This window comes from Panulirus ornatus, chromosome 58 (genome assembly GCF_036320965.1).
Source record: "Panulirus ornatus isolate Po-2019 chromosome 58, ASM3632096v1, whole genome shotgun sequence".
NCBI classification, from domain to species: Eukaryota; Metazoa; Arthropoda; class Malacostraca; order Decapoda; family Palinuridae; genus Panulirus; species Panulirus ornatus.
Window position 1 is genome coordinate 26,430,488 of NC_092281.1, and position 12,061 is coordinate 26,442,548.

At 38.3% G+C, this 12,061-nt stretch overlaps 1 protein-coding gene across 5 annotated transcripts in view; it reads left to right on the forward strand.

The window, feature by feature from the left end:
* Positions 1–11,712, forward strand: part of LOC139766683 (glutaminase kidney isoform, mitochondrial-like) — a 440,343-nt gene extending 428,631 nt beyond the window's left edge. For all 5 annotated transcript variants that reach the window (XM_071695597.1, XM_071695598.1, XM_071695599.1 and 2 more), the window contains one exon: positions 4,138–11,712. In XM_071695597.1, coding sequence (XP_071551698.1) covers positions 4,138–4,285 — 148 coding nt within the window. In that variant the 3' untranslated portion in view covers positions 4,286–11,712. The remainder of the gene's footprint in view (positions 1–4,137) is intronic.
* Positions 11,713–12,061: the final 349 nt, after the last annotated feature.

The window sequence follows — 12,061 nt, forward strand, 5'->3', positions numbered from 1 at the left end:
CAGCCACCACACCTCACCACCACCACACTTCATATCTGCATCCCTTGGAAATAAAAATAGTGTGGTTGAGAGAGCAGAAGGTGTGTTGAATCATGGTGAAGTGCCTGAGGATTGGCAGAGTGCATGCCATGGTGTACAAACTACAGAGGCATAAGTGTGTTGAGTATTCCTGGGAAATTATTTGGGAGGATATTGATTGAGAGGGTGAAGGCATATACAGAGCATCAGATTAGGGAAGATCAGTGTGGTTTCAGAAGTGGTAGAGGATGTGTGTATCAGGTGTTTGCTTTAAAGAATGTGTGTGAAAAATACTTAGAAAATCAGATGGATTTGTATGTAGCATTTATGGATCTGGAGAAGGCATATGATAAGGTTGATAGAGATGCTTTGTGGAAGGTTTTAAAAGTATATTGGGTGGGAGGTAAGTTGTAAGTGAAAAGTTTTTTCCAATGATGTTATCCATGTGTATGAGTAGGAAGAGAGGAGAGTGGTTGGTTCCCATTAAATGTCGGTTTGTGGCCCCATGGATGTTTGATATATTTATAGATGGAGTACTTAGGGAGGTAAATGCCAGAGTTTTGGAGAGGGGTAAGTATGTAGCCTATTGGGATGAGAGTGCCTGGGAGGTGAGTCAGTTGTTGTTTGCTGATGATACAGCTCTGGTAGCGGATTCGAGTGAGAAACTGCTGAAGTTGGTGACTTAGTTTGGAAAAGTAAGTGTGTGAAAGAAGAAAGTTGAGAGTAGATGTGAATAAGAGCAAGGTTATTAGGTTCAGTAGGGTTGAGGGACAAGTTGATTGGGATGTAAGTTTGAATGAAGAAACATTGGAGGAATTAAAATGTTTTAGATATCTGTAAGTGAACTTAACAGTGAATGGAACCATGGAAGCATATGTGAGTCACAGGGTAGGGGAGGGAGCGAAGGTTCTGAGAGCATTGAAGAAAGTGTGGAAGGAGAGAACGTTATCTCAGAGAGCAAAAATGGGTATGTTTGAAGGAATAGTAGTTCCAACAATGTTATATGGTCGTGAGGCATGGGCTATAGATAGGGTTGTACAGAGGAGGGTGGATGTGTTGGAAATTAAATGTTTGAGGACAGTATGTGGTGTACAGTGGTGTGATTGAGTATTTAATGAAAGGGTAAGAGATTTGTGTGGAAATGAAAAGAGTATGGTTGAGAAAGCAGAAGAGGGTGTGTTGAAATGGTTTTGACATATGGAGAGAATGAGTGACGAAAGATTGACAAAGAAGATATATGTGTCAGAGGTGGAAGGAACATGGAGAAGTGGGAGACCAAATTGGATGTGGAAGGATGGAGTGAAAAAGATTTTGAGCGATCGGGGTCTAAACATATAGGAGGGTGAGAGGCGTGCAAGGAATAGAGTAAATTGGAGTGATGTGGTATACCAGGGTTGACATGAACTTAACAAAGTGAACCAGGGCATGTGAAACGAATGGGGTAAACCATGGAAAGGTCTGTGGGGCCTAGATATGGATAGGGAGCAGTGGTTTCGATGCATTACATATGACAGCTAGAGACTGAGTGTGAACGAATGTGGTCATTTTCTCATTTGTTTTCTGGTGCTACCTTACCGAAGCAGGGGTTAGCAATGCTGTTTCCTGTGGGGTGGGATAGTACCAGGAAAGGATGAAGGCAAACAAATATGAAGCCATGGTGACATGACAGCCGTGCCCCATACCCACATGTATACCAAAACTTTCGCTCAGCTCTTCATCCCCTCTTACACATGCATTTGCTACCCCATAAAAGGCTTTCACACCATTCACCAGTTGTTCTCCCACCCTATGTATCCATAACACAGCCCATAAAGCATTTCACTTGACTGTCTAATGCTTTCTCCAAATCCATAAAAGCTGCATGTAGCTTCTTACCTCAGTCATTTTCACCACAAAAATCTGATCTACACCTCCATCACTCTATCAATCAATACTCTTGCATACACTCTTTAGTATACTTAACTGACTTATTCCCCTGTAATTGCTACATATATCATTAGCACCTTTTCCTTTGAAAGGAACAACAATAGCTTTCACTCAACCCTCAGGCACAACCTTCTGTTTCCATACTAAGTATTATATCACATGCATCCACCGTATCATACTTTCTCCTCCATACTTCACCATAATAGGTGTATGTGATCTCATCCACTCCAGGTGCCTTTCCTACCTTTAGCCTCATTATTGCCTCTCTTTCTATAGGCCCCTTGTATCCTTTTCCTTCCACCCTCCATACCCGTGTATGTAAGAACTAATGTCTTTTCTTCTCCCACATTAATTTCTTCAAAATAGTCTCCATCTTCCTTTCACATTCTCCTTTTGATTCAGTAACTCCCCTTCCTTACTTCTCACATTTACCTTTCCACTCTTACATCCACCTCCTTCCCTTCACATGCATCCACCATATCATACTTTCTCCTCCATACTTCACCATTATAGGTGTATGTGATCTCATCCACTCCAGGTGCCTTTCCTACCTTTAGCCTCATTATTGCCTCTCTTTATATGGGCCCCTTGTATCCTTTTCCTTCCACCCTCCATACCCGTGTATGTAAGAACTAATGTCTCACCTTCTCCCACATTAATTTCTTCAAAATAGTCTCCATCTTCCTTTCACATTCTCCTTTTGATTCAGTAACTCCCCTTCCTTACTTCTCACATTTACCTTTCCACTCTTACATCCACCTCCTTCCCTTTTCATCTCCTTCCAGTATAATTTCTTATTTTCACTAAACTTTTCACTCAACTTCCAAAATTTTCATATGCTCTTTCTTTTCGTGCTTCTATCAGATTCTTAACATTCTGCTTACACATCCTATATTCTTCTTTCCTCCTTTTCTAAACTTCCAGTGAGAGATTCCCTTTGAAGAGTCTACGATATGACTTCTTGTTCTCACCCACAGTTTTTCTAATCTCATCTGTCCACCATTCATTTTCCCTTTTATTCTTATAACTCATGATCTTGTATGCAACTACTTATTCTGCAACCAGTAACTGTCTTTCTTTACTTAACTTTCGATGTTAAGTAACCTCTTGTCTCACATGTACTTCATAGCCCTCCCCACTATCATATATTTTTTTTTTTTTAATCAACAAAGAATAAAGAAATAATTGTAAATTATCTCTGTAAATCATTTCTGCTAATTGTAAGTAATGCTATCTGTCTATGTATATCTCTGACACCTGTTCACTTAGGAAACTCCCTCAATGGGATGGCAATGGCAAAAGAGTCTCCATAACTGTTGAACTCCAGTGCCAGTTCTTAGCCTTTAGTGCTTCTTTAACAGGCCACTGGCAGAGGTTAACTCTATTGCAGTGCTCTCAGAGGGTCCTACCTAATGTTCCTACTAAGTACTTCTACCTGATGTATCTACTTAATATTCTTGCGTAATGTTACTACCTATTACTTCTACCTAATGCTTCTACCTACTACATCTACCTAATGTTTCTATTTCTATCTATTCCTCCTATCATTTTGCCAAAAGGCAGAGCTATTGTAAAGCACTCACTGCAGGAAAATCTAGAGTTGCAAAGAATGAGTTGTGAGAATTAAGTGTTGTCAAGTGTTATTTGTGGCAAGGAGAGATTGCATGTTTGTGGACAGAATACCAGCAGTCCACAGGTGGGTTCAGAAAGAAAAGATGGCTGCTTGGGTCAAAGGAGTACAACTTGACAACCACTGTAGTGCTGGCTTACTACACAGCCTTCACTAACCCTCCCAATACCTTGGCAGGTAGTACCAATATTAAACCTCCCTGGTCGGTGGCTGCCTATCAACTTGTAAGTAATGCAGACATAAGATTTTGTCCCTTTCCCAAAATAGATAAGGATAGCACTGGACTGGAATTCTATCAGTCAAAGAATGATGTTTTTGAGTATGCAAGGGAGTTTGTGTGCATGTGCACCCGGAAGTATACATTGATGAAATATTCTAAGGCTCCAAAGGTATACCAAATGATAGGGCAGGTACTTTGCATTATATAACCTGAATGTAGTGACAGCATTTTTCTGCTTTTTAAGTTTTGAGTTTCCATATAAGTGTGTTTTAGGCAACATTTTGTACTGCTTATTGATATGATTATTAGTTTTTTGATCACTAATTTTTGTCTTTTTAATTAGATGGGGCCATACTCCAGCTGATGATGCAGAACAGTTTGGCCATCCACATGTTGCTGAATTCATAAGGGTAAAAGAAAAGAAGTTAGAAGAAGCTAAAAAGAAAGACATCATCCAAGAATCTGAAGAGGAAGCTCAAGTGGAACAGTAAGACTAATGTGAAGACAAGTTTTTGGTTCGAAGTATGAAAAATTACTTACTTGACAAAACCAGTCATGTCTTCCAGGGACACTCTGAAGTAGTTACTTTTCTTTTGGACTTGTAAGTGTAACAGTGATTTTTATAATTTTGGCTGAAAAGGATGTGAAAAGAATATTTATGATTCTCTTTTAAAAGTTAATTCAAACAAAAATGATACAGTAGTAACAGTACTAAAGAAATAATGATTCTTTTGATATCCCAGGTTTAAAAAACTATTTTGTACCAAGTACCATATATGCAGGATAAATCTGTTTATTTAAGAAATTATGTAATACTAGTGCATTTTTAGTATTCAGACTTTGTTGATGAAAAACAGGTATTTGGGTTTGAAAGCATCAGATTCCTAATGATTTGGGGATTGGTCATAATGGCAATATTTCTGTAACCTCAACTCACAACCATGTCTTCAGTTACTCATTTCATATTCTTAAGATAGATATCACCATGACCTCGGTATCGAAAATAAGTTGTTTTCCTTTATAGATATCATAATTTTTTATCTTAATTATTTAGAAAAAATACATGCCCCAGAACAGCTATAAAAGAAAAACTTAAACCTTTCATGATCTTCAGGAACCTTCTTTAAATTCATCTCCTGTATGCAATAGATGAGAGGGATGGTTGGAAGCTGGCCTGAGTGATGGTGAGAAAGAGTATTTCTCTGGGGATCCAGGCATCCTCAGGGTATAAAAGGCTACTCCCAGATTGGTGTAATCTGTGCTTGATAGGCAGTGGCCTACTTGGAAAGACTAGGATCCTTGTTCATACATTGGCTTACTTCAGCCTTGGAGCTCATGTCCTTTTCTGTGAAAGAGCTGGTTGGAGTTGATTGAAATAGATAGATTTTTTTTGTCATTTTTGGGTAGGTTCAGACTTACAGAAAGCTTCTTCTGAGCTAAGGAAAATGGAAGATGGGGAATGAAGGTAATCTTGCTGATCACTGTGGGTATTGATCTCTTATTGTCCCTCACTTTCTCAATAGCCTCAATCGTAAAGAGGGTGGAGCATATGGAAGTCAACAAGGGATATCTACTTCAATTTGTTAGAGGGTATGGAGACTTCAAAGTGGTATTTCTTTCAGAGTTTAAGGCTTAGTCACAACAACTCTAGCAAAGGACTTATTTAAAGTGCCGGAGAGCAGCTAATTCCCTAGTCTATTATGTACCTCTTGTGTCTGTGTATGGGTCTGTAAATTTAATGTTGCTTTTATTTCCTTTGGATGCTTATCTTTAGTGTCCACAGTAGTGGAGTCAGTACTATATACAGCTGTCACATTTTTTAGTACAGCATTAAGATTAGCATTGACTAAGTATTATATACAGCGATCAAGTTTTTCAGTACTGCATTAAGTTTAGCATTGACTAACAGCAAGACACCAGCCTTACTTTGTTTCCTCTGTCGTTGTTGAACAAGAGTGAGCTTTGAATTACACATTCAGGAAGGCAATAGGTGTAAGTTATATCACTGCTTCCTTTTAATGCAGTCTTTGTAACCTTTATATCTGTTCTGTATACTCTGCATGTTTACTTGAAATATTCTGATATCTGACACATTGTAGAATATGTATTCAAAAGAATGATCAAGAAACATACACTGAAACACCCAAAGAAAAGCAATCATGATAATAAAGGCCAGTGTGGATTTGCACTATACAAGATTACACAAACACAGCTGCTAGCACACTACAAGAGCATACATGAAATGCTAATGTAAGAAGTGACAGTGGATACTGTACAGTTTTTATTGACATTGCTGTGGTTTTTGACAACGGAAGCTACAGAGTTTTGTTACTTATGTAATTACTGTGGTTTTTGACAAGGGAAGCTACAGAGTTTTGTTACATATGTAGTGAGGCCAAAGCTCACCCCCAGTGTATAGCAGAGTAACTGCCAGGGCTTGCCTGACCTTGTTCACAAAAAAAAAAAAAAAAATCGGTTAAAGTAAATTCCTGCTAGGGTTGCATGAATAGATGCTTTTTATTTAATATAATTTCTAAACCTGAATGCTCAAACAATTTATTAAGGAACAAAACCAACTAAAAATTTCTCTTAAAATCCTTTCACTCCTCACTCACATCACATGTACTCCTACAAACCTTGCAAAAGGTCATGCAGGCATTCCATAAAACTGTACCTCAGTCCTCAAACAAATTAATCCAATAGATTTCGCCATCCAAAGAATAAACTCAAAACAGTTAATTTCTTATTTTCTTATCTCACAGGTAATAAAGCATAAAGCTCTAAAAGCACAGAGTTTTGCTTACATACATGCCACTTCATCCTTTATCATGATCACATACCTGTTTATATGTTGTTTTTTCCTTGCCCTCAGTCAACAGCCCACCTCTGGTTCAAAAATGGCCTGCCTGTCTGTCCCTCCACCAGCACCACTTACACTAATGTGTGCCAAATTTGAATCATCACTCATGTTCATTACACATTGAATAGCAAAAGAAAACATAAATAGTAAGTTAGGAAAATGGAACAAAAAAGAAGTCAAAGTTGTTCCAAATGGAGCTATATCTGGGGAAGAGGACATTCTCCCAGGGTTGCCTCAAGGAAGATATTAACTGAAGTACTGTTTGTAATAAAGATGTCTGACACTAAAGAAAAGCATAGTAAAGTAAATTGCAGATCAGACCATAGTGAGCATGGTTTAAGGGAAAAAAAAAAATATATATATATATAAGTAATTTCAAATATGTAGACGGACATAGGAAAACTTAATGGAATTTTGTGGAGAAAAAAAAGTATAGTTATGGAAAAATTAATAGCAAAACAGTTACAGGTTACAAGGTGTCTGTGCACAGTTTTGCTGTGAAGTAATCACAATAGAAAGTTGGAATTTGTGATCCACACTGAATGAAAAAATGAAAGTTTTAGCAAGTCATGTGATGATTGAAGTAATAATGAGAACTTTCACTATGAAGGATGGAAAGATATTCAAGAAAATATCCATCATTTACATAAGAAGCAGATTTGTCTTATGCTGTACAGTATGGTCATTAACAATGTAAACCAAGATTTAGAAACTATAAGAACCACAGAAATTTTTCTTCAGTAAACTTTGGGGTTCAGTGTTATGAAAGGCTGACAAACAGACCTGTATAGTAATGAAAGAAAAAGAAGGATGCATGATAATTTATAAATGAAAACAAGTACAGGGAAGTAAAGAAAATTTACAAGAGTTGAAAACTTACACAACAGGGAAGAATCAGAGTAATTATACGAAAAATAAGGCACCATACAGAAATGTAAAAGTGCCCACCAAAAGAAATGGAGAGACTTTTCACGGTTTTATCTAGTGAAATAAAAACCAGCTAGGTAGAAATCAGTAAAAGAAAACTAGACATGATTAGAATTGATTCTGGGTGAGCCCAAAGCTTTTCAACATTCAGTGCTGATGGTATTGATATGGTGAGCACTATGTGTCAACTGTTTCATGAAAATTTTCTTCATGGGTACTCATGAGAAAGTACCAATCGAGATTAACCTAATTCCCAGGGGTTTCTCCATCTTTTAGCAATGACAGACTTTTGGAATATAACAAAACATTGCAGTGTACCCTGAACTTCTGTTAGAATAACTTCTAACTAACAAATTACCTTCCCCTTTTAGACTAAGTGTTTTAGGATCGGCAGTGCCTCCCAGATTACCATTTGAACTTTCTTATCCGCCTCCGGTGAATTAATGCCTACAGTGCAGCACTAGATGAATATAAACCAGTTTCATCTCAACAGCTTGAACTTTGAATAACTTCATAGATGACTCAGTGATACACATTCAAATGAACCCGCAAGCACAGCACCTAGAACAAATCCATCATGGAAAGGATGATCTTAGACATGTTATGTCAAGTCTGAGCCATGCTGGAGCAAACCTTTAACTCTGATGGACCACACTATAACTCAAAAGAGGAAGCTTCTCCATTATGCTGTTAACATAAGGGCATTACACATCGTGGTGCATATGCTCTTTACATTGGTATATCCTTCTGCCTTGCCACCCCATGTGCTGTTGATACTTATATATCTGGACTAGAAAAGTGATCATCCGGTATGACCAACATGCCTTCATTGGTAAGTTTTGTTGAATGATATGCCCAAGGAATGTGTCTTCTGATGTTCCATGTGAATGAGAACCTCAGCCACTCATGCCTAGTTTAAGTGGCATGCAGCCTGATGCTATAACATCACATGCTTAGAAGAGGGGCAGGCATGTTTTGTATATATTACATCTTGACATAACTTCTGTATGTAAAGATGAGTTCAGGAATAACAAGATTACTATATATGGGCTCTGGAACTGCACCATCTTTTGGTTCTGATTGGTACGAAGGCACTGGGACCTTGGGAGAAGAATGCTCTTAGTTTCTGAATAACCTTGGCTCCCAGCTCGTTGAATCTACCAAGGACAAGAAAGTAGCCAGCTTCCTTTTTGAGTGCATCAGCATAGGTGTAATGTAAGCTGCATTATCAGTTTATGTCTCTTCTCAGAGAAACTGGAGATATACAATATGTAAGTTGAATTATGTTTCATTGTAATACTTTTGGCATAATTTGAGGATGTTTATGACTTGTTTCAGAGTCTTTGTGCCTGATCCACTCCATGGAACAGAGAATGGAGTTGGTGATGATAGATAGATAGTAATGTAAACTCACAGCATCTAATTTATTTCAACTCCCAATATCTAATATATTTCCCCAAAATAAGGTTAAACAGTGTTCATAGGGGAAAAAGACATTACAAAAATTAATTTCCTTTTTCATTGACAAATGGCTTCTATTTATGGTTGATTGAAGCAAACTTTCAATAAATTGAAGAAGTACAATTTGTTTTCCTGTTATTTTTATTTTGCTAAATTGTTAAATCTCACTTATCTCTACCTCATTCCATAGATGGCATAGGTAATTGTTTTTTTCAGTTTAAAGGACATGCAGTTATGAATTAATTAATGTACACATTTTTATGGTAATGAGAAGCCATATTTCACAAGCATGTTTTAATGCAATTGTATTTGGGCTTCACTTTTAAATTGGTAATATTGTTTACCTCTCCTGACCAGAAGTGGTGCCTTGGGTCCAGCTATGAGGTGCTACATTTCTCCTTGGGGAAAGTCTTCCTTGGGGCCAGTCCCATCTGATGGCAGTTGGATTACTAGAAGTCATCTTATGAGTAAGGAAGGATATTTCCAGACTGAAGTGTTTCATGGTGGTAATTTTTTCTGAACTTAATAATCTCATCCCAGTAATGTATTTGAGGATTCTTCTGATGAACTGTTTATGACTTGTTAATACTATCAGGCTTTTAGGGGAACAAAGGAAATTGGATTGATCCCACTTAAGCTTGACTGTTAGAAAAAACTTCTATAGTTTTTTAGAGACATTGGTTTTTATTCTTAGAAAATTTGACTCCTATTTAACTTTCATATCAAAGTTTCCTTCAATTTCAGTTGCTCCATGCATATTCATTGGAGTACAATGTTGATGGACCAGGAGTGCTGGGACAATCTTATGATTTGATCACAGCAACAAAGTTAGTCTCATACTCTGTTAAGACTAGTTTTACTGAATAATGCATACCTTCAGGAGCAAGGGCCAGCAGCTTTGCAAAGACCTATATCACTCCTTGAGTTCTTGTCAATAAAAAGCAGCTGGGTGTTTGGTGAATTGATGTAATTAAAGTTAGGAATCATTACACAGATGCTAGAGTCTATTTGCCATCATGTAGCATTACTTCTCTGTAATTTGTCTGGCATTCTGGGCTCTCATTTACAAAAAGGTGTGTGGGGGAGTCGGGTTTGCTGAAGGTTAGCTCCTGGTAGCAGTAAAGGTTCTTCACTGTTTCCAGTTGGTTTTTGTTGGCATAGTCCAGCATTTGTAGCAGTACTACTTGTTCTTATTGAATCTCTCTACACAGTACTTTGAAAGACTCACTGTATAGATACCTTTTTTTTTTTCTATAAAGTTAGCACTATTGTCTTCAGAAGTTTCCCAGGAAGTTTCAGAAATCAACCTTCTGCAGTGGCTTACAAGCCTGTTTCATGAGCTTTTCTTTTTCGTCAGTTCTTTCTCTGTAGAGCACTGACATGCATCATCTTTTGGTTGTATTGCACATGTGCAGTGGCTTGGCAGCTTAAGGATAGAAATATCTACCTTGACATCAGGCTCAGTTGTGAGCACTAAGGTATTTGAGAGATGGCTATGTACCTCCATGGTATAGCAGTTAGGGTACCTGACTATGACAACTGTCCTGGTTGTGACAGTTGGTTCACAGTCAAGCCATCTGTTCATCCACCCATAGGGGGTGGTCATTTTATTTTTCTATACTTGAAAGCCGTTTCCCGCTTCAGCGAGGTAGAGCCAGGAAACAGACGAAGGAAGAATGGCCCATACATGCACATATACATAAATGCTTATACATGCACATATACATACTTATACATATCAACATATACATAAATATACATACACATACACAAACATATACATATATACACATGTACATATTCATACTTACTTGCCTTCATCCATTCCTGATGCTACCCCGTCCCACCGGAAACAGCATCGTTACCCCCTGCTTCATCGAGGTAGCATCAGGAATGTAGGCAAAAAGGCCACATTCATTCACATTCAGAATCTAGCTGTCGTATGTGATGCACTGAAACCACTGCTCCCTGTCCACATTCATGCCCCACAGACCTTTCCATGGTTTACCCCAGACATCTCACATTCCCTGGTTCAGTCCACTGACAGCACGTCGACTCTAGTATACCACATCATTCCAATTCACTATTCCTTGTACGCTTCTTACCTTCCTGTATGTTCAGACCCCATTCGCTCAAAATCTTTTTCACTCAATCTTTCCACATCCAATTTGGTCTCCCGCTTGTCCTTGTTCCCTCCACCTCTGACACTTATATCCTCTTTGTCAATCTTTCCTCACTCATTCTCTCCATATGTCTAAACCATTTCAGCACACCCTCTTCAGCTCTCTCAACCTCACTTTTTATTTCCACACTTCTTTCTCACCCTTTCATTACTTACTCGATCAAACCACCTAACACCACATGTCCTCAAACGTTTCATTTCCAATACAGCCACCCTCCTCCGTACAACCCTATCTATAGCCCATGCCTTACAACCATATAATATTGTTGAAACTACTGTTCCTTTAAACATACCCATTTTTGCTTTCCCAGATAATGTTGTCTCCTTCCACACGTTCTTCACTGCTCCCACAACCTTCGCCCCTCCCCCACCCTGTAACTCACTTACACTTCCATGATTCCATTCGCTACTAAGTCTACTCCCAGATATCTAAAACACTTCACTTCCTCCTTTCATACTTACTTCCCAGTTAACTTGTCCCTCAATCATACTTAACCTAATAACCTTGCTCTTATTCACATTTACTCTTAACTTTCTCCATCCACACACTTTTCCAAACTGTCTCCAACTTCTGCAGCTTCTCACTTGAATCAGCAACTAGAGCTGTTTCATTGGCAAACAACAGTTTACACTTCCCAGGTCTTCTCATCCCCAACAGACTACATACTCACTCCTCTCCAAAACTCTTGCATTCACTTCCCTGCCTCAGACCAACATTCACTGGGAACCAATCATTCTCCCCTCTTCCTAATTGTATACATGCCTTACATCCTTGGTAAAAACTTATCACTGCTTCTAGCGGCTTACCTTCCACACCATATACTCTTAAGACCTTCC